Genomic DNA, 19,288 nt, shown 5'->3' with positions numbered 1-19,288 from the left:
CCACCAGCTCAATTTCATTGGTCAAAGCATGCATGTGGGAATGTGGAAGTTGAAGCGAGGTTATTGAACTCCATGTCACAGACACACAGTAATACCGCAGATCCAAGAAATAGCAGCGAAATTTTTATAGGACATGTATTGCAAAAAAAAAAAAAAGGCCAAAAATGTTAAAGAAGGGTTACGCAGGTTCAAATCGGCAAATTCTTTTTCGTGTGCAGCACTAGTTATTGACGGCCAGTGTAAAGTGAGGCATTCCTTTCAACATTTCAGTGATAAACTTGACTTCCCAAAATGACAAGCCACAAAGTGATACCAATTCCGAAGTTTTTGATATCTCTAACACTAGTACTCGCAGCAGTACCAACCACCGTGGGTTTGAGCTAGCAGCTGTGCATACTGTTACTATTAAATATTTTGTTATGATTACAGCTCTCTGTCATTGCAGATTATCTATTAGGAAAGGCAGCCATCATTTCAATCCTCTGAAATGAAAAAAAAACGATTCAATGGATCACTGCCATTTTCCTTTCTTTACACCTCTTGCAAATGCTAAAAGCTTCACAAGGTGCCTTTATTGGCCAAGGGTTGCCATTATCTCTGACTTGCTACCATCAGAACATTGACGTGTGTGTGTGTCATGCATCTTCTACGCAAAACGAGGACAAGGTAAAAACGGAAGCCAAATTTTCAACAAGTGGACTTGTCTTGGAAAAGACAAGTCCACTTGTCAAAACATTGGCTCGCGCTTTTACCTTGTTCTTGTTTTGTTCATTGTCTTGAATTTCCATCTGCCACCTTCCCCGTGTTTTCCGTGCATCTATGCAGGCAGATATATTATTGTGGGCTGTCATCACGATGCATGGACCAGAGGTGCGGGCGACCCTGGCACAGGTATGGCCGCCCTTATGGAACTGGTCCGGCTCTTTGGAAGCCTCAGAAAAAATGGTAAATGCCTGCTTTCTTACTTGCTTTACAGTTGCTCTGTTACACTGCAGTTAGTAGACAGACGTTTGCTCTTAGAGGTGATCAATGGTGATATCATCATGCATGCATTGTTTTACTTTTTATCAATCAGGGCTTTCACCAACTTATCATTGTTATTGTTTTGTCGCTTTCTCTCAAGGTGTATCAGTGTGCTACCTCAGAAACTTCATGAATGTTGTCACCACTTTGACAGTGCGATAGGCTCGTCTGAACAGACCATGTGTGTGATGCAAATTCCACAGTGCCTTCTCGAATTGAGATGTGCAACAGTGACTCCTCTAGAACTTACATTGATGCATGTGTATATAGTACCTGAACTTGAGCAGTGTCATTTAATCTGATGACAACCAGCATGGTTAAAAGGGTAAACAAAAACCCGGGGCACTTCGCTGACCAAATAAAGATTTAAAAGAAAAGAAGACGTTTTGGCTCCCACACGGGAGCCTTGTTCACAGGTAAAATAAACAAAGGTGCTCGAGCAGCTCGCTTAAATAGTCTAGAACACGTGACGCAGGCAGCGCACATACACTGACGGCAGATTGCCATCGCTCCTGTTCAGAGTGTGTGGCATAGTCTGGATCATGAGAAACTCAAGATAAAGGCGTCAAGATAGCCCTTTTTCCCTGGCAAATACACGTGCCTTCCCCCAGTCGATTGCGTGGCCGCTTGAAGTGGCATGCTCAGCCAAGGCACTGGATTTCACATTTTCTTTTTTGACGTCATAATTGTGCTGTTTAAGACGCCTTTCAAAGTCACCAGTTTCGCCAATGTACACTTAGTCGCAATCCGCACATGGGACAACGTACACAACACCTGGGAATTTCTCTTTTGGTAATTTGTCCTTAACATTGACGAGTGATTGCCGTAGTTTCTGGTTTGGAATGTGTGCCACTATTTAAGCGAGTGACTATTTAAGCGAGCTGCTCGAGCACCTTTGTTTATTTTACCTGTGAACAAGGCTCCCATGTGGGAGCCGAAACGTCTTCTTTTCTTTTAAATCTTTATTTGGTCGGCGAAGTGCCCCGGGTTTTTGTTTACCCTTTTAACCATGTTTCATCCCGACCAGACGGGCTTCCGTCAAACACTGAACTTCACAACCAGCATCATTGCTATCACTGCCTAGTTGTACTTTGTTTTGTTGGCACTAGTTTGATTGAGAGGGCGGGGGGGGGGGGGGTGCAATAGAAAGTGTTTATATTAGAAGTTCTTTGTCAGTCATCTTCCAGTCTATGCACATCACTTCCATGTGACAATCTCAGAGTGAAGAAACAGTGAGAGAGCAAGGTTTTAGGAGCTTCAGTTTTAGTTCAAATGCTCGTTGAAATGTTGGTATTAGGGCACACGATGCCACTCTGGTACCAGAGCACTTGCTAAAATTACCGTGTTGCTCCTCATCAGTGCTAAAACTACACGATTCCTCCCAGCCTCGCTGCCAAAAAGTGGCTTATTATTTTGATGCGCATGGTTGATTTCTCTTGTAGGTTGGACTCCTGGCAGAACACTGGTGTTCGCTAGTTGGGATGCGGAAGAATTTGGCATGGTGGGCTCCAATGAGTGGGTGCAGGTAATCCTGTCGTTTCTTTATACTGTTCTCATTGCCCATTTCCTGCAAGTGTCCATACATTCTGAAGTTCATTCCATGAAACCATGTTACCCACAGGCACATGAACAGGAGCTCTACCACCGTACAGTGGCGTACATCAACCTGGACCAGGCAGTCTCTGGTGACAACTCTCAGTCTCATAGTTGTGCTAATTCTATTTCTTTTCACTCTGAAGGGCCTGTTTCATGCGGTACAAATATTTTGTGCATCCGCATCTACAATACGGCTTGTCCAGATTGTTAATAAGGGAAATATAGCATTTTGGATTGATCTAGATTAAACTTCTAGATCTATATTTGGATTGAGAACAACAGTGCAAGCAATATGGTACAAAGGGAAAAAGAGAAAAGAATGCTGAATCTGTAATTAATATTTTCTTTGAAAATACCTGTCATACTTCACTCATGGTCATAACGAAGTAAGCAAACAACTAACAAAACAAGGTGAAAAATGGGCAGCTAAAGAAGGGAGCGTGTCATTTGCGAACCCTTTGAAAAAAGATAATTCTTTGTAATGCAAAGAAGCTTCATAGTACAGTTATATTCCCTAAATGTCTTATATGATAGGCTTTTATCGCCTCTCTCACATCGCTGTCACAGCTACTTGACAAACTATGGTGTCCTTGAAAAATTCAAGACCATTGCACCCTGCGAAGGTGGATGATCAGTGGAGCTGCGAATTTTGCAGTAAGAAAACTTATTGTAAAGACTTTATTGCGTCGCTCGTTGTCAGTTAGTAACAACAGTCACATTGGCTTTGTGGTCACTATGATATATAGACTGATCGGCACACTTGCAACTGCAAGCACATTCTTTGATAATGTCAAATTGATGCGCGTACGCCTCTGGATGGTCGGTTGGGCCGGATTGATGTGGCATCGTAAAAAATATGTTTGTAACACTAAACACATAAACCACTCCTTTTTCGGTCCCGACACATCCACATTGAAATCACTGACGACCATAGGAGTAGTGTCATTGCAACTAGTCCAAGCAAAGTGAGTAGCCATGAACCTTACGGGGCTATGAGCCATTGCTTACGGGGGTATGAGCCATTGATAATTACAGTTTTTGACATGCTGTTCTGTATGTTGTATGTGTGATTAGTAGAAAGAATGTAAGCACCGTTTGCTTCACTTCGCCGAATGCTTGTGAAGCAAAGCCATTGCATTTTTTGCTTGCTTATGCTTATGGGGGTATGAGCCATTGATGATGGTTCTTATGTGTGGGCACGAAATTTTTGTGGTACCCTTACCATACTCAGCTAGGCTGTAAAACCAACACTGACATGGTGTGCAACGCTGTGCTTAATTGTACATATGCACTTCTCTTTGTGCCATGTTGCTTGCACTGTTGTTTAATATTTATCATCAACAACCTGCCCAAGCATCCATCCTTCTAGGTTGATTCAGTGTTTGCGTTTGGTGTCCCTTTAACCAGATGCCCACCCACTGCACCCGTCATGGCGATGTGTGATTTTGTGGTTCCTGTCTTTGTGACGTGTTCAGGAAACAGCTCTCTGTATGCACTGGCTAGCCCCCTGCTGCGTCAGGCACTGAAGGAAGCTGCGGAGCTGGTGCCCTGCCACGAAAGTTCGCACTCCGAGATGAGCGTCTACGACATGTGGAAGATGCGCAAGCCTCGCATGCCCAACAATGCTCATGCACCACCGCTGTGAGCATTGTCTACCTTAATTCAAACTCTCTCTTCTCCATTTATTTATCACACCGTTACAAATTCATACAGACTAACAAAAACAGGTTTTCTCATGCATTACAAGAAAGGCAGGCTGGGCTGGCCTTAAACGAAGAATATGTGGTAGAATGCATGTTCATTATGGCATTTCAGGTTTGGCCTGCACTGCAAATACAAAACTGGTTATCAAGAACAAAGTGTGTTAGTGAGTGAATAAACTTTATTACAGAGACCAAGCTGCTTATGCCCCCAGGTGGGCGGCCACCCTATTTCAGGTAGTCATGGCCCTGTGTTGATAGCTTAGCCCTGTTCACCAGCACTAGCTGGTCCTCAGGTCTTGGGCTTGTCAGCTCGCACTGGTCTTCTGTTGGTGCTTGGATAGACGTTCTCCACAGGTTCTTTTTGCATTCCCAGACCATGTGGCAATGGGTGTTTGGTGTATTGCAGAACTGGCAGTCTCTTGCATATGTTGAGTGTGTTAGAAAAAGAAAATACAGTACGCACATGCACACAAAAAAAGACAGATGACTGAGTAGCTTCTGGTGATGCTAGTCTACAGCATTGTAGTAGTGTGTTCTGCTCTTATCTTGTTACCAGTTGTAATTTGTCAGGCAGGTTTCTGGGCGCCTCCCTGGTGTGCTGTAAATAAGACAAATTATTTTGTTTCTGCACCTGAAATAACATATAGGTTGAAGGCATGAAGGACGACCAAAAAGAAGCTATGGGGAGGGCCCCAGCAATCCAAGATGCATTACAAAAAGCATGTTGAAACTCACACGTTATCTTCGGCTTTGCTGTCTTTATTTATGAGGCAAATAGCAATGGTTGCTGAGAAAGCTGGCGGCTCTCTGCAGCTGACATGGTCTTCCTCAGTGAGGCACAAATCATGGTGGAGGGGCACTTGGCTCTTAGGTGAGAAAGGCAGGTAGCTGCCCTTTCGCAAAGGAGAAGTAGCTGCCCTCTAAGTTGGAAGTGCTTTCCAATCTGGGGAGGCTTTGCAGAGAGTGATGTTAAGTGTGTCTCTTCAGTTTTTTTTTTTTTTTCTTTTCTCCATCGTATGGAGAGACGTGTGGAGCATACATCAAAAAATGTTAAAAACATTTATTGTGTTTCTCCGTTATCTCTTTTCATGACATTGCCAATGAAATAAGTGCATTTAGAAATGATCTTCAACAGACATATTTGATTGCCAGTTACAGAGGTTGCATGTAGTGAGTGGTCCTCTTTCTCTTTCTCAGCATAATGCCCCCCGCATCAGGCTCAGATTTCGCTTCCTTCCTGCTGAGTCTCGGAGTGGCTTCTGCACACCTGCAGTTTGTGGGAAAAGATCCGGTGAGTAACTCTTGCCGACATTTGCGGCAGATGCAGAGCTTGAGTGCAGCTGCTGAGACATGGTGGTTATGTAACTGTTGATTCTACACTGGCCTTTAGCTTGCTTACCATTCCATAACTATTGCTAATTTTTGTTTCTTTTCACCTTGTTTGGTGTTATGCACAGACTTGCCCTTAAGAGAGGCAAGGAGGGGGGTTAAGGGGCATAATTTTTGTTTCTTTTCATCTTGTTTATTGTGCTTTTATGTAGTTGAAATCAAAGGGGGTAAAAGGGCAAATTGCTTGAGCGAGGCAAAGATTCACGTGCACATTAAAGAACTCTACATTGTCAAAGTAATCTGAAGCCTTCCACTGCGGCATCCCTCTACAGTTTCGGGATTTGACTCCATTAGTTTCAGTTTCGTTCTGATCTAAACCACGATGTCCTCTTTGAAATCATTGAAGTTTATGTTATAATGCACTCAAATACATTCCTGAAATTCCAACAATTACAGGGGAAAAAAAGACAGCGCTACTAGACGAGACAATTGTCAACGAATACTTGGAGGAGCACACAAACACATGTTTTGTAGCACTGCTTTTACCTGTAGTTAATGATCAACTAACCTGTCTGTCATTCAGTTATAACGACTCTCACGAACGCACGCGGGGATGTACAGGCATCGGACTACCCAGCGTACCACACGGCGTACGACACATACGAAGTGGTGGTGAACCAGACGGATCCAGGCCTGCGCTCGCTGTCGAGCCTGGTGCGGGTGGTCGGCGTGCTCCTGCTGAAACTGGTGGACTCGCTTCAGCTGCCCATGCATGCAGCCGACTACGCCGAACAGATACGCCTCGACTACGCAGACTTCGAGAAGACCTACGCCTCGCTGCTCAAGGATCACAACATTGATCTCGGTCAGTAAGTGGGGCTGTCCTCCCCGGGAATGCGAGACTTTTCAGCCAGACCACTGGCATGTGAGGACTCGGTGACAGAAAGCAAAGAGTATAGGGCTCTCAAATCCTGGGGGAACAATAGTTAGTGTTATTTTTTGTGAGAGGTTCCTGCCGTGATCGTACTGTTAAAACTTGCTTTTAGTATTCCCAGGTTAGTGGTCTTGCTTAATGTGAGCACAAAGTCATGGGCTTTGTTCCTGGTTGTGGCATTCCACTGGGGACAGAATGCAAAAATGCTTGTGTACTTTGTCTTAAGTTCACAATAAGAAGACCCAGGTGGCCAAAAACGAACCTACAGCCTTCCTCTACTGCGCATCTCATAACCCCTTAGGGCCCGAATCGGGACCAAAAGTCAATTTAATGTCTGTTTTTCTCTCTCCCTCTCTCTCTTTCCTACAGCCCCTGTTTTGACTTGAGAATTCAAACAGCTTCACTCAATCTTGTTAAATGCACATGAGTGCAAGCATTGGTTCAAGTTAGTTTGAGAGCTTCCGTTACAGCTGTATTTTCTTGCCTAGCAGTTTATTAGTTTCAGAATAGACATTCAATGTAAAAGCCATACAATTTATGTGTTCATATGTATTAATATCTTCTGCAGAGCCGCTGTCCAAGGCCCTGATCCAGTTCGAGCAGGCAGCGCTGAATTTTCATGACAACTATGAGGAGATGAATAAAAACAAGTGAGGAATTTTTTTTTATGTATTTGCTCGATAGTTAATTTGAAATGTCATGCATGTGTCCATTCATTGCCAGAAAAGATAGAGCGAGGTTGTTCTTGCATTTCCTGCTTTTCTTGTAGAGCAGAAGTGTGAAGCAGAAGAGCACTGCCTCTAATATTATTCCTAGAGATGTGCTTACCCATGTAGTGACAGTGAAAGTAAACAAAATTTCGGAATGTTGCTGAAATTGACTGACATGAATTCACACTAATAGAAACCGCACATTATCGTTTAAATTATCCGAAATTTGAATTTGCCCAAGTGGAATAAAGTAGACTCCGCAACATAGCTTGGCTTACAGCCAATCTTCAATAGAGAGAACTCAGATGCTGTAACAAATTATTGAATACAACAATGTAACTATGAAATTTGTCTCACTTATACTGTTAAACCTCAATATAACGAAGTCGGCAAAATTGGCAATTTGCTTCGTTATTTCGAAATTTCATTGTACTGACAGTGTATACCTTTTATGTGAATGAGTTCAGTCGCCGATCGATTTTTCGTACACGGAAAGGGGCCGCAAAATTTTCCGAATTATCGGGCAAATTGAGAAAAGCAAATTTTACTGAGAAAACAATTAATTTTGGTAAATTTGAGAGGCAGCGACGAATGATACGGTTTCATGCCACATAGGTCGACGATATCTTCAGGTTGGCGGTGCGAATTAAGCGAAACCAACCTCGCTTTTGCGTGCACTCCGCCCCCGCAGCTGATGGCATTGCCCACGCTGGGACGATGCTAGAAGTGCCTCATTGACCTCCTTGAAATAGTCATTACTGGCTTTGTTCCTTTCCCCTGAGAAGCAAAAGAAAGTCTGAATTAACCAAAGTCATTGATTGGGTGACTGCTTTGAACTGAGTGGTTTCAAAAGGAGTTGCAAACACACAGAGCGGATGAACCTCTATATTTAGTCTTAGTTCAATTAGTTTTCATTTTCAGTAGTCCAAATTTGTATTATGGGAATCTTTTGTGCATGCACGGAGCGCATTCATTATTTTAATAACTAAGCCTTCACGTTTACTATTCTGTGGGAGACTGAATGCAGTGCATTAAAACAACAGGTGCAGGTGCTTGCATTGCATGTAGCAGTGCTAATTTTGCCTGAAATTCGGTTTAATGAGATTTCACAGTGAATGGCTGTGAATATAAAGTGAATACCTCAGGTCGTAAATGTATGGTTGCAGTATAAACTTGGCCAACTCTCGGTTTTAGGGCTAGTGGCATGTTTCAAGGAGAATAAACTGATGCTGCATCACTGCTTTTATTTTCATGTACAGCTTGCTGCTGGCTCTTCAGGAGTACAATGATCGACTGATGCAACTGGAGAGGGCGTTCCTTCTCCCCGCGGCCTATCCTCACCACCCACACTACAGGTGAGTAAGCACCAATTGTTAAGCTAGTCAGGCAGGAACTGCGTTGATGATTTTTCACCTTGTTATTATAACTTATCCAATGTGTAGGTCATCATTGTTTCACCAAATGGGCATTGCTGTCTTTGCAATTGCATCCATTTTCATGCCGTTCTACATGGTGACGCTGAGTTTATTCACTGGTTCAGTGCCATATGTGCCCGTGTGACTCTGTTTGTCATCTCCACATTTTCCACACTGCAGTTGATTGGACAGTATTGTTAGAGGAATTTCACATCAACCGCTACAAATGGTGGTATTCTAATGATAGTGCAGTAAAGAAATTTACTTACTGCTCGTTCATCTTGGGGGCACTTTTGTTCACAACAGTACTGGTGATAACATCGCTTATGATGGAATGCTGGGATGTCCTGGTGCAATGATTGTGTAGATAATCACGATAGTGTTCGATTACATCACGCAACAACGAAAGAGGCACCACATGTCATCAGCTGTTCTTGTGCGAGGACTTTTATTTAGACAGTCTGATTGGGTGCTTCATCTTAATAGTGTGCAAGAACTGGTGCACTGTAAGTCACCAAGTATGACTAAAAGATACACCTTTTGCTTGCGCATAGCTGCTAGTTTAACCTTCGTTCGTGTTGTCTTCAACCATGCATGTGCCTCATAATCATATCTTGGTTTTGGCACGTAAAACTGCAGAATTCAATTTCTTTTGTTCAACCATGCACGCAGCATTTATAGTTCACTGGGAGTTCATTCTGTGCACAGAACTGTATTGTAGGATTCACAAGACAGAAAAGAAATCAAACTGTGTTGCTTACTTTAGTTTAAATGTTGCTTTAGCCACAGTCAAGAAAAGTCATGGACCAATGCCATACATTAGAAAAAGTGAAATGAGAAGGGTATGCAACATGTCATACATAAATTTTTCCTTGCACTTCGACAGTTGATGGCACATGGAACATTCTTACATTCTACGAAATCCTTCTGAAATCGATGTAATGTCAACGAGCATGTCCTCTATAAATTGAAACAAGGCAGTAGTTTACAGCAAGCTAAACACGGCCGCCCGGTCACCACTTCCTCCAGTCGCTCAGCTTTGCAGAAACAGCTAACCACCGACGCTCGGTACAAACAGTTTACAGGAGGATGGAGGCTTGAAGTGATGAGCAGTGATCGAACAAGGATTGTTGCTGGAGCCATCTTGACAGGGAGAGTTGTCTTCGGCAGGTCCCCTAAGTTGGAATTGGTAAAACATTTAGAAAGCTAAACGAAACCGATAGGTTATCAGCATAGATGTGAGCATCTGTTCTTGTCCCGTCTCGTCTTGAGGATGTTGTCTTACCCTTGTTCGGGTTGGGGCTGATAGGCACGTCATCTACGGACCGGATGTGGACAGCGGCTACCGCAGCGTGCTGTTTCCACACCTGACGGCTGCCATCGCGAATGCGCGGCAGGACAACCACTCTCCAAGCTGGAACCGCGTGCGGGAGTGCCTCTCGTATGTCGTGCATGCCCTCCGGTCGGCCACCAACGTTCTCAGCAGTGCCGTCGTCAGCTGGCACGCTGCCGAGCTCTGAGCGGCGGCAGCGACGGTGGCCGCCGCCCAGTGCGCTTCCCCATCATTCACTCTACTGTCCACTTCATCCCTCCTGGCAATTGCTGTTCTCCATCCAAGCACACTTAACATCATGTGTACATTACAACTTGAAGAATGTGCACAGACTGACCTGCATTTGCAAGGTCGTGCACATTCAGAGCCAAAGCTATGTTTCAAACTCTTCCATCCCCTGAACCGACTTCTACGCTGTAGACTGGCAGTTCAGAGATATCATTAACGTGCAGATAGGACTATAAAGAAGTGTCTTTAAAGCTTGGTTGCATAGCTTTTAAAGATACATTGCCTTACTTTTTTGCTTGTGCAATGACGTAAAAGATTGAGGGAGATATGTTGCCGGAAATTATATTATGACACGCATGTTGTAACAGATTCATTTACACCTTGCTACAATTCCCTAACCCTTGTCGGTCCTCAACTCTTGCTCAGAGTTTAGTTATTGCACTAGCTGAAGTGTTCCTTCCTCTGTTCATCGGTGTTAATTACACCATGTTTCATCCAGATCTCACCCTTCTGGCCAGTCCAATCAGTGCCACCATAAAGGCAGCAGTGTCGTGGCCATATTCTAACATACCAAAGTTATAATTTATTCATTGCTTGCATTTAAAAATGTTGTCAACGCCATGAATCACACGCTGTGCGTATTGCTTATATCCAAGCCATCAACTCTATAGAACAACAGTAGTTCACTCCAGGCTCATAAAGTGTTGCCTCTGAACTGTTTTAATTTAAGGGTAAAAAAGAAGAAGCCTAAGCTTCCCCTCTGTTGAATTTCACAGCCAAGCCACAGAGCTGGTATGTCAATGTGGCGTCTCACATTTAATTGCACCGTTATTGTGGGGGAAAAAATGTTATCAGAACTTGCTAAGTTGAACCTTTGGTTCAGTTGGAACGCAGTGCAATGTTCCTTTGCCAGCAAAGAGTTTACTTGCTCCAGAACTCATGCTGTCAAAATCCACAACACTGCAGGAAGAAGGTGCACTAACTTCAAGTTGGCATTGCCACCTGTCTTTCATTTCTGCGTCTCTTTCCTGGCTCATCATGCCTCTGCTCACAATATTAATGACATTATACTTATGCTTTGCTCAGAATCGATATTACTGATTTCCCACTAATTAAGCTCAGCCTAACATAACTCTTTAAGTCACTTTAAGCCTTGCTTTTATCACAACCACTGATATGAGGTGACATCTTGAACACGCCCTTGCCTGTTCCTCTCTCATTGTGCAGCATACTAGCTGTTGCGTACAGCCTACCATGAAAGTGCTTGCTTGCTGTTGGTTTGCCCCTGTGTGTTTGACATGGAGGATTAATTACAACCTAATTGCTTAATGGTTAAGCGTAAAGCATAATGGAAATGGCAGTACATGTGGGTTATCAAAATGACCTATGCACGTTGCCGTTGAAGTGTGCAGACACATTAATACTCGACTGTTTCATGTGGGTGCAAAGCTTGCGTGTTGCTGATCTTCCTTGTGCTTTTGATTGGGTGCTCACTTGAGCTTACATTTGGCACGTAGAGGGCACTATGGTGATATCCATCACGCTCTTGTTAGAAAGGTCTGTTACGGGCAAGAACAGCACAGCACTTCCAGTGACATGAGTTCTTTAGAACTTGCAGTTTCACTAAGAAGTTGTCATTTCGTACAAAAGTTATTCACAAAGCAGCTTGCGGCACTGCTGAGAAGTCGCAATTTGGCATATTTTATTGGTTGAGATATTTTTAATGCATTGTGGTCAGTCAGCCATTTGTGATTCATTCATTCAAAATGAAAGACGTCACATGTTCATGTGCACACACGCACAAGTTCTTTGTGAAGAAAGAGCGAGCAATTTTTTGCTGTTTTCGACACGAGATAGTAAATTCCCTGCTCCATGCAGTGGAACAATATTGGGCCCCCATGTTCACAGGAGCCTCGTCTGCAAATTGGCAGCGTTTTCTTACTGTGTTTAAAAAGTGTTTCAGGGCTGAAAATACATTTAAAGCATGGCTGAACATGGCTATAGTGTAACTAAAGCTCTGTGGCTGAGGGTATCATTGTAATGTAATATCAATACATCACTTATCCATAAGTACAGAGGGGTGGAAGGAAGACAGAATGAAAATTGGAAAAAAGTTCATTTGACGAAGTTTTAATCCTCTTTAGGTAGGCAACAATCTGCATTTACTCGGAGTAATTTTCTGCTTACTGTATACAAGAGAAAACTGAGGGAATGCATAATACCCTTACAGAAAAATGCCCTCCAGGACGGTGTAACTGAGTTGTGTTTATAGTACCATACATATTACAAGTCAAGCCAAATGGTGCGTGTTTTAGCATTACTGTGCTTCCGAAGTTAGAACACTGGCAAAAACTTTATTGAAGAAAGTCAAGCATGTTTTGAGTGTTAGTTTGATGACATAAACTCCTATTAAGTCAAAGGGTAAAAGATGGGCACACTTTTGTGTGCATGCACTCAGGCTACTGAAGCCTTCTGCATCTCCTATTTTTTCAGGACTGTGTTAAGATAAGGTTCTTTCTGGACAAACAGCTTCTCCCTGGGCTTGCTGTTGTTTCCTGGTTACATGATGGACATTGGCACAAATAGGCAGCCACAAATGATCCCCTATGGTGCCTTGCATACAGAGTGGTCAACTGTTAGAGGAGTCAACACACAAGCACAGGGCATGAGCATATTTCCTTTTGTGACACGTGCGGAAGCATATGTATGTGGGCCAAACATTTTCATGTTCTCTTTAAGAACCTGTACAACCACGAAACACCAACCAGTCCCGCAGAAAGTTCACTCAGGACATTGCTTCTTGGGAAGTAAACCTGTCCTCTTATGTTCCTCATCGTTTTCTTCAAGTCATTACGTTAGTTTTCAGTATAGGGTGCTTGTCATGTTGCCTGTCTTTTGAAATTGCCCATTTGTACCAGCAACATGTCTAATGAATATTTTATGATGCGAGCCACAATTTAGACTGCCTACCCATTTGATTTCTTGCATGTCCAGCTGCTGGCAAAGTTGGAAAGTGAAACAATTACGCATCTCTAACAAGTACACTTTTTCTTTTAACAGGGTATGGTCAACCTAGTGAAAAAATTTTAATAATATATAATTTGCAGTTGTTCCTACCCACTAGTGTGGTAGCTTGAAGCATGAAGGCGTCCTTGCTATGTCCTTGCTCTGGAAGAGCCCACAAGTTGGCTTTTGTGTGAATTTTAATCACAGCCTGTAATGAACTGTTTGGTGGGTTAATTGATAATAGTTTGTTTGAGCAATACAAAGGAAAAGATGCATGTTGCACCTGCGCTAATGTAATGTGTGCATATATTTTGTGTTTGTACATCTTTTCTCAACCATGATTTTTATGCACTGTTGTATGTGATAATCGGGTTTACTGTGACGTGATCTCAAGATATGCAGTTGGACTGCTTTGTCATGTTTACAGCTTGAGGTGCCACACGTTTTTTCTTTTTAATGTGCTGACGAATGTGTTTAGTCACAGTGAGATTGGGATCTCACAAATTAGGAAACTGCAGTATTTTTTTGATTCCGTACCTTCTCGTACAAAAGCCTAACCTTGCGTTTTAGGCGTTCTCAATTGCTCTTGTACAGTGCATGCATTTATTGTTTGACATTGTATTCAGTGGAGAGTGCATTGCTATGACTGCAGCTAATGTGCATTCATGATGGTACAAGCATTGTTCCGTGCTATACATAAGGGGGTGTGCGAAACTTTTGAAAAGTTTTGCTTTGACTTAACTGAAAAGCATCCAGCTCATTGTAAAACACATCTTGCTTTTCTTTTTTTTTTCTTTTCGTGCTTGTAATGCATATAGTTTTTGGTATCTTCTGGGAGTTATGGTTCTTCGTTTTTAATCGCTTTCATCCTCCGAGTTATCTCTGCCAATTAGGTAAGCAGAATGAACAGTAGATAGCTAAATATTCACTCACTAGCTGTCGAGGGCAGCTTCTTAAGCTCGCAGCGTGGCAGCTATTAGGTTCACTTCATACCACGTCACCGACATTCAACATCTGTTTTGATTCCTTTGCACCATGCTAGCCTCCATGGGGGTGTAGAAGCTTGCACAGTTACTGTTGCACGAGACCATTTATCATAAGAATCACGAGCACTTGGTGTAAGTCTGCCTTTTTTACTCACCGCTCGTCTATCTCTGTCCGCTCTCTTTTTTTTTTCTTAGGTGATTTTAAATAGGTGCATGTAGTGTATATAAATTTTCAGCAATACCGTTAGATATTTTTGATGCCTTCACCTGTTTCATTGCTGCGTAGCCTAGCAAGCCAAGGGCACTGCAATGGGAGGTCATTTTCAGCACACGCTGAATGTTTTCAACAGTTTCGTTCTCTCAGTGGCATAATTTGTTGCTGACAATATTTTAAATGTCACGTCGCCATTGGGTGTATGGGGCTGCATAAGACAGTAGAAACTTCGTACTGTCCACTTCTGCCACTTCTGCGAGGCATTACTCCATCTTGCTGGATACTTCTGCTCAGAAGTGAATGTGTACTGCTGAAAATGGCCAGTTGGGGAACAGAGCAGAAACTCATTGATGATGTTTTAAAAATATATATATATATTTGTGATGTGTGAAAATGGGCTATTTATGATGTTCTCTGCTGTGAACATGTGAACTGGGGGATCGTGCGACCCCCACATGTATCGGTGAGTTCCCTATTGTACATAACCTCCTTGTTGAGCACCTCCAGGAAAAAAAGAAAGGAACTTGTACTCTCGATTACGAGCATATGTAAACAGGAAAATTGCACAAATTGGAGGTGCACCATTAAGTTCTGTAATGTACATGTTGAACACGTACATATTCAACATGTACTGTAATGTACATCTTGAACCCCTTCAAAAAAAAAAAAATGAACATGGACTATCATGCGTTTCCCTCCCAGTGTTAGCTAGAATGTCGCCGTTGCAATGTAACAAATCAAAAGTTCGAATTTTTCAGTTTTATGTTCACTACAACAGCAGCTAGCAGACAACGTACTTGCCTGCTGAGTCTTTCATCGATTTTTATGCAACATAACCATCCAAAGCATGACTTAACGCGTGCCAAAGGCAGCCCAATCATTTTAGGACAGTTCTCCTCCTGGATGTTGTGCAACCTTTCTAGGTGTCGTGTGGCTACTTGGCCCGGTGTGTTTCCCTTCCGCTGCACCTAGGTGGCCTAGCTGCTTTGAGGTTGGACAAGAATAGCTTTCCACCAGGCCTGAACCGAGTTTCGGTGAAGATAGTAAGAGTTCCCTACAAAAGTGACCAGAGAGAACTCTGGCACTGCTGTCGAGCAGCTACAATCAGAACGATGGATAGCAAATGGATTCCTCTCATTTTTTTGTGCTTGTGGCTTCAGACAACGCCACCGTTAAGTTTTGTGCTTCATCTTTCCATATTTCGAAGGCAATCACATTTTTTTTTAAGTGCACGAAGACAGTAAGTTTGGGTGCACATGCGTAATCACTGCGAGTTGCTGTGTTTACAAACACAACATTTCATTTCGAAAAGTATCATATTTCAAGGTTGTAAAACAGTTAGAAGCAGAAGGATGAAGTTTAGGCAAATGGGCATGTCCTCTTTGCCGGCTTTGCCGCGCTTGCGGAACCAGCACACTTGCGGCTCCAGCATACACTACCACCAGAGTTCTCTCTAGAAATTTCTCTCAGAAACTCGTATAGCCGAGTTCCGCACTAGAGTGTGACACTTTTTTTTTTACACTTTAGTGTTAGTGACATTACATGATGAAGAAAGTTTGTATCTCTATACAGTGTTGATCATCATTAGTGCTACAAGATTATTTATGAGATGCGTTTGAAAGTAGGTCACGTTAGTAAATTGCCTTGCTAGACTCCTCTTCCTGCACATAGAGTTGTATATGTGGTTGTGAAGCACATGTGCTATTTAAACCCGGTTTCAGCTTTTCGTGGACTGGTGAGCTTCTCTCTTTTTTCTTTAATACAGGTTTGGTTCTGAAATGTTAAGGTGTGTGTCCGTGTACACTTTCATAGTGTACACGGACACACACGGACATAGCGATAGGTACACTTTCATAGTGTACCTATCGAAAAAAAAGCAATATGCCCCATATTCAATCATCCTGTATGAACATAATATGGGGACCCCATATAAAAACCCATTAGCTTCCATATATCATATCGAGCAAGTCTTATATGAGCATATGGAAGTCCCATATAAAAGCCTGTTTGCTCCCACATATAATGTAGGGCCAATCTGATAGACATTTGGGAACATGGAGGTTTTTGTATGGGACCCCCGTTGGTTCATATGGGATTATTGGGTGTAGGACTTGTGGAGTTTTTCATTAGGCGTAGCTACAGCCTACCCATTATAGGAATGGGAAGAAGACAATGGTTGTTTTGTTGGAAAGTTTGTCCTGAAGTTTATTGCACTTGATGGCTCAGACTGATGTATCGAGCAAGTTCTCTTGCTTCCAAGTTGATTGTTACTGTGGAGGTCCGCCGATAGTATTGTTTCATCATTATTTCCTTTTTTTCTGTTTCGTATGGTTGGTGCTGTTTGTGATCGCTACTTGCGCTTTAACCAACCACAACTTGTTTTTGGGGGCTTCTGAAAAACATTCTGTTGCTGAGGCTCGCATCGCTTACACTACTGGAGGTGGGAAGCTCAAAGAGTAGCAGCAAGGAAACTGTTCTTGGTGAATCCTTTCCTCGTTATGTGATAAACACCAGAATATCTATGCAGACAAATTTTGTTTGCGGCTATGGTTTTCGTTTTCCTACAAATATTTGGAAACTCAAAGAGCTAAATTATGCCCACCGATTCTATTGCGAAAAGGACTTTGCGACGAAGTCATCTGAGCAATAGTAGACTAACTTTCTCGTGGCGTTGGATTCAGAGGCAAAGAAGTGTAACCTGTGATACCTGGCTTGCCAGGGGGCAATCTTTATTTTAAATCTTAGGCCCCGGCAACTACTCCTTGATATTTTGTTTGGAGACCTTTTCTTGCTAATTATTATTCATTTGGGTCACTGTGTAATACATGGGAAGGCAGCGCAACCAGTATTAAAAAGGAGTACTGAAATATATTTTCGAAGTTGCAGAAAACCTATAACACGCTTCTTACATGCGAAAAAAGAAAAGACAAAAATCTGCAAGTATGGAAACTTCAGCGACTGAGGTCTGTGGGATACACAAGATATTTGACCCTAAAATTGGGGCTCTACAAATGCCTGAACTCGCATTGTTGGCATTATCTAGATGTCGTGACTCTGAGTAAAATTTGATGATGTTAATGTATCAATAAAGCTAGGTACAATGATCTCACTCATGAAAAGTAAAGAACAGTTCTGTGTGCCCTTTTTTTATTTTGTTCCTTCTGGCTCTCACATCGTGCTGCTGTGTACTAAAGCTGGAATCGGTTCATAGAAACAAGTATTATATTAAGCTTTTAGGCCACTCTGATGGTTGTCAATATTTTTCTTTGATTTAAAGGGCTTGGTGTTTCATCTAACACAAAAAGAAAAAAAAAGAGAAACGAGAAGTAGAAAACTTTCTGTTAGTACTCCTTAAAAAAATCAAATATAATATATGCTTGCCTGGACTCTCATACTTCTTTTTTTTTTTTCGCTATCGAATGCTGACAGATGCAATCCTCTTTTAACCTTTTATTTTGCAAATGTTGTGTGTGTAGTCAAGAGAGAGTTATTCATAGAGAGATGGACAAAGCTGTCAAATTTTTTGTGTTTTTTATATGGTTTGTGAAGAGTCTGCTCTCTGTCTAGTCTTATATGCATGATCATTGTTTACCGAAGTGAATTGACAATGCTGCCGTTATTTACATAATCCTCAATTTGTCACATGTCTCATTTAAGGGGTGTCAGTTTTATAATGATCTTGACATTTCTCTTTGGTATTTCCATCCATGCCTTTTATGAACGGTGGTGGTTAATCAATGGTCTGTACATGTTGCAAATAAAAATCACTTTCTTTACACAAGATATGTGTCTGCGTAAAGTGCGGTGGTAATTTTTGAATTGTTCTGTTGCTCTAAATATTCAAACAAGCATGTGCAATCTATTGCTGTCATGTTTTCAACTTTCTTGCTTGTGAATTTTCAATGCCTTCACTCAATAGTTTTAGGAAATGGCATGCTGCATTAAACATGGTCTATGTCTTTGTGTCTTCAGTAACTAGGGGTAACTAAAGAATACATTAATATCCATGGGCTGTTAACTAAACAGAAACAAGAGTAGCTTATTTAATATGTTCAAAGGTACGTGCTGAAGTAAACAAAGTGCAAAACGTGCAAAAGAATAAGTCTGTAATATTGTAATCTAGATGTGGACAAGCTTATTTAAATGTGTCAGCAAAACTGTGTGCTCAGAAGCCTGAGCGACAACCTTTGAAGAGATGTGTAAATGCAAATGAAATGAATACTGCAACTCCATGCATCTATTAATTAAAATTGATGTAATTTAAGTGAGCCCATTCATTTTCACATAATTAAAACTGCAAGCATGTAGATTCAAGAAGGGTGCATTCAATAAAGCAATCAGCACATTACTAGCAACTCCTTCCATACCCAAACAAACGAACAAACAACTTAAATGTACAAGTTTTAACAACAAAAGTATGATTTTCTGCATTGATGTGGAAGTCAAAGCTTCAGCAACAGCTGTAGCAATATCAGTGAAGTGCCATTTCTCAAGCAGAATAATGGTGGGCTGAGCTGTCAGTCATCATTTTGGAGCTATACGAAAGTGACAGCATCATTTAGCCAGATCATTCTTACACAATGCAAAATCCATGGAAGTCAGATCTCAGTAACACCGTAAGTAAGCTAGCACCCCAAAAGACCTACAGAAGTGGTTGGATTCAAGGGCATTAAGGACTTGAGGTAGAATGACCATAAAATATGAGCTAATTAATTAGCTTGCCTGAGAAGCACCATGTATGCTGAGCTGTCATCTTCCCCAACTCTGACTGCGCACTCGTAAAGACAGAGTAACCAATTTTTAGAGGTTGT

The 19,288-nt window shown here is 42.1% G+C and overlaps 1 protein-coding gene across 4 annotated transcripts in view; it reads left to right on the top strand.

Moving 5' to 3' along the window:
• Window positions 1–18,258, top strand: part of LOC139056168 (aminopeptidase NAALADL1-like) — a 33,533-nt gene extending 15,275 nt beyond the window's left edge. For all 4 annotated transcript variants that reach the window (XM_070534138.1, XM_070534136.1, XM_070534139.1 and 1 more), the window contains 9 exons: window positions 826–945; window positions 2,466–2,548; window positions 2,645–2,708; window positions 4,095–4,260; window positions 5,520–5,613; window positions 6,273–6,516; window positions 7,154–7,235; window positions 8,555–8,650; window positions 10,020–18,258. In XM_070534138.1, the coding sequence (XP_070390239.1) occupies window positions 826–945; window positions 2,466–2,548; window positions 2,645–2,708; window positions 4,095–4,260; window positions 5,520–5,613; window positions 6,273–6,516; window positions 7,154–7,235; window positions 8,555–8,650; window positions 10,020–10,230 (1,160 nt within the window). In that variant the 3' untranslated portion in view covers window positions 10,231–18,258. The remainder of the gene's footprint in view (window positions 1–825; window positions 946–2,465; window positions 2,549–2,644; window positions 2,709–4,094; window positions 4,261–5,519; window positions 5,614–6,272; window positions 6,517–7,153; window positions 7,236–8,554; window positions 8,651–10,019) is intronic.
• The last annotated feature ends 1,030 nt before the right edge of the window (window positions 18,259–19,288 follow it).

The sequence above is a fragment of the Dermacentor albipictus genome, chromosome 2 (assembly GCF_038994185.2).
Source record: "Dermacentor albipictus isolate Rhodes 1998 colony chromosome 2, USDA_Dalb.pri_finalv2, whole genome shotgun sequence".
Lineage (NCBI taxonomy): Eukaryota > Metazoa > Arthropoda > Arachnida > Ixodida > Ixodidae > Dermacentor > Dermacentor albipictus.
The sequence above is the reverse complement of the archived record's forward strand: the minus strand, read 5'-3'. Positions and strand labels throughout refer to the sequence as shown.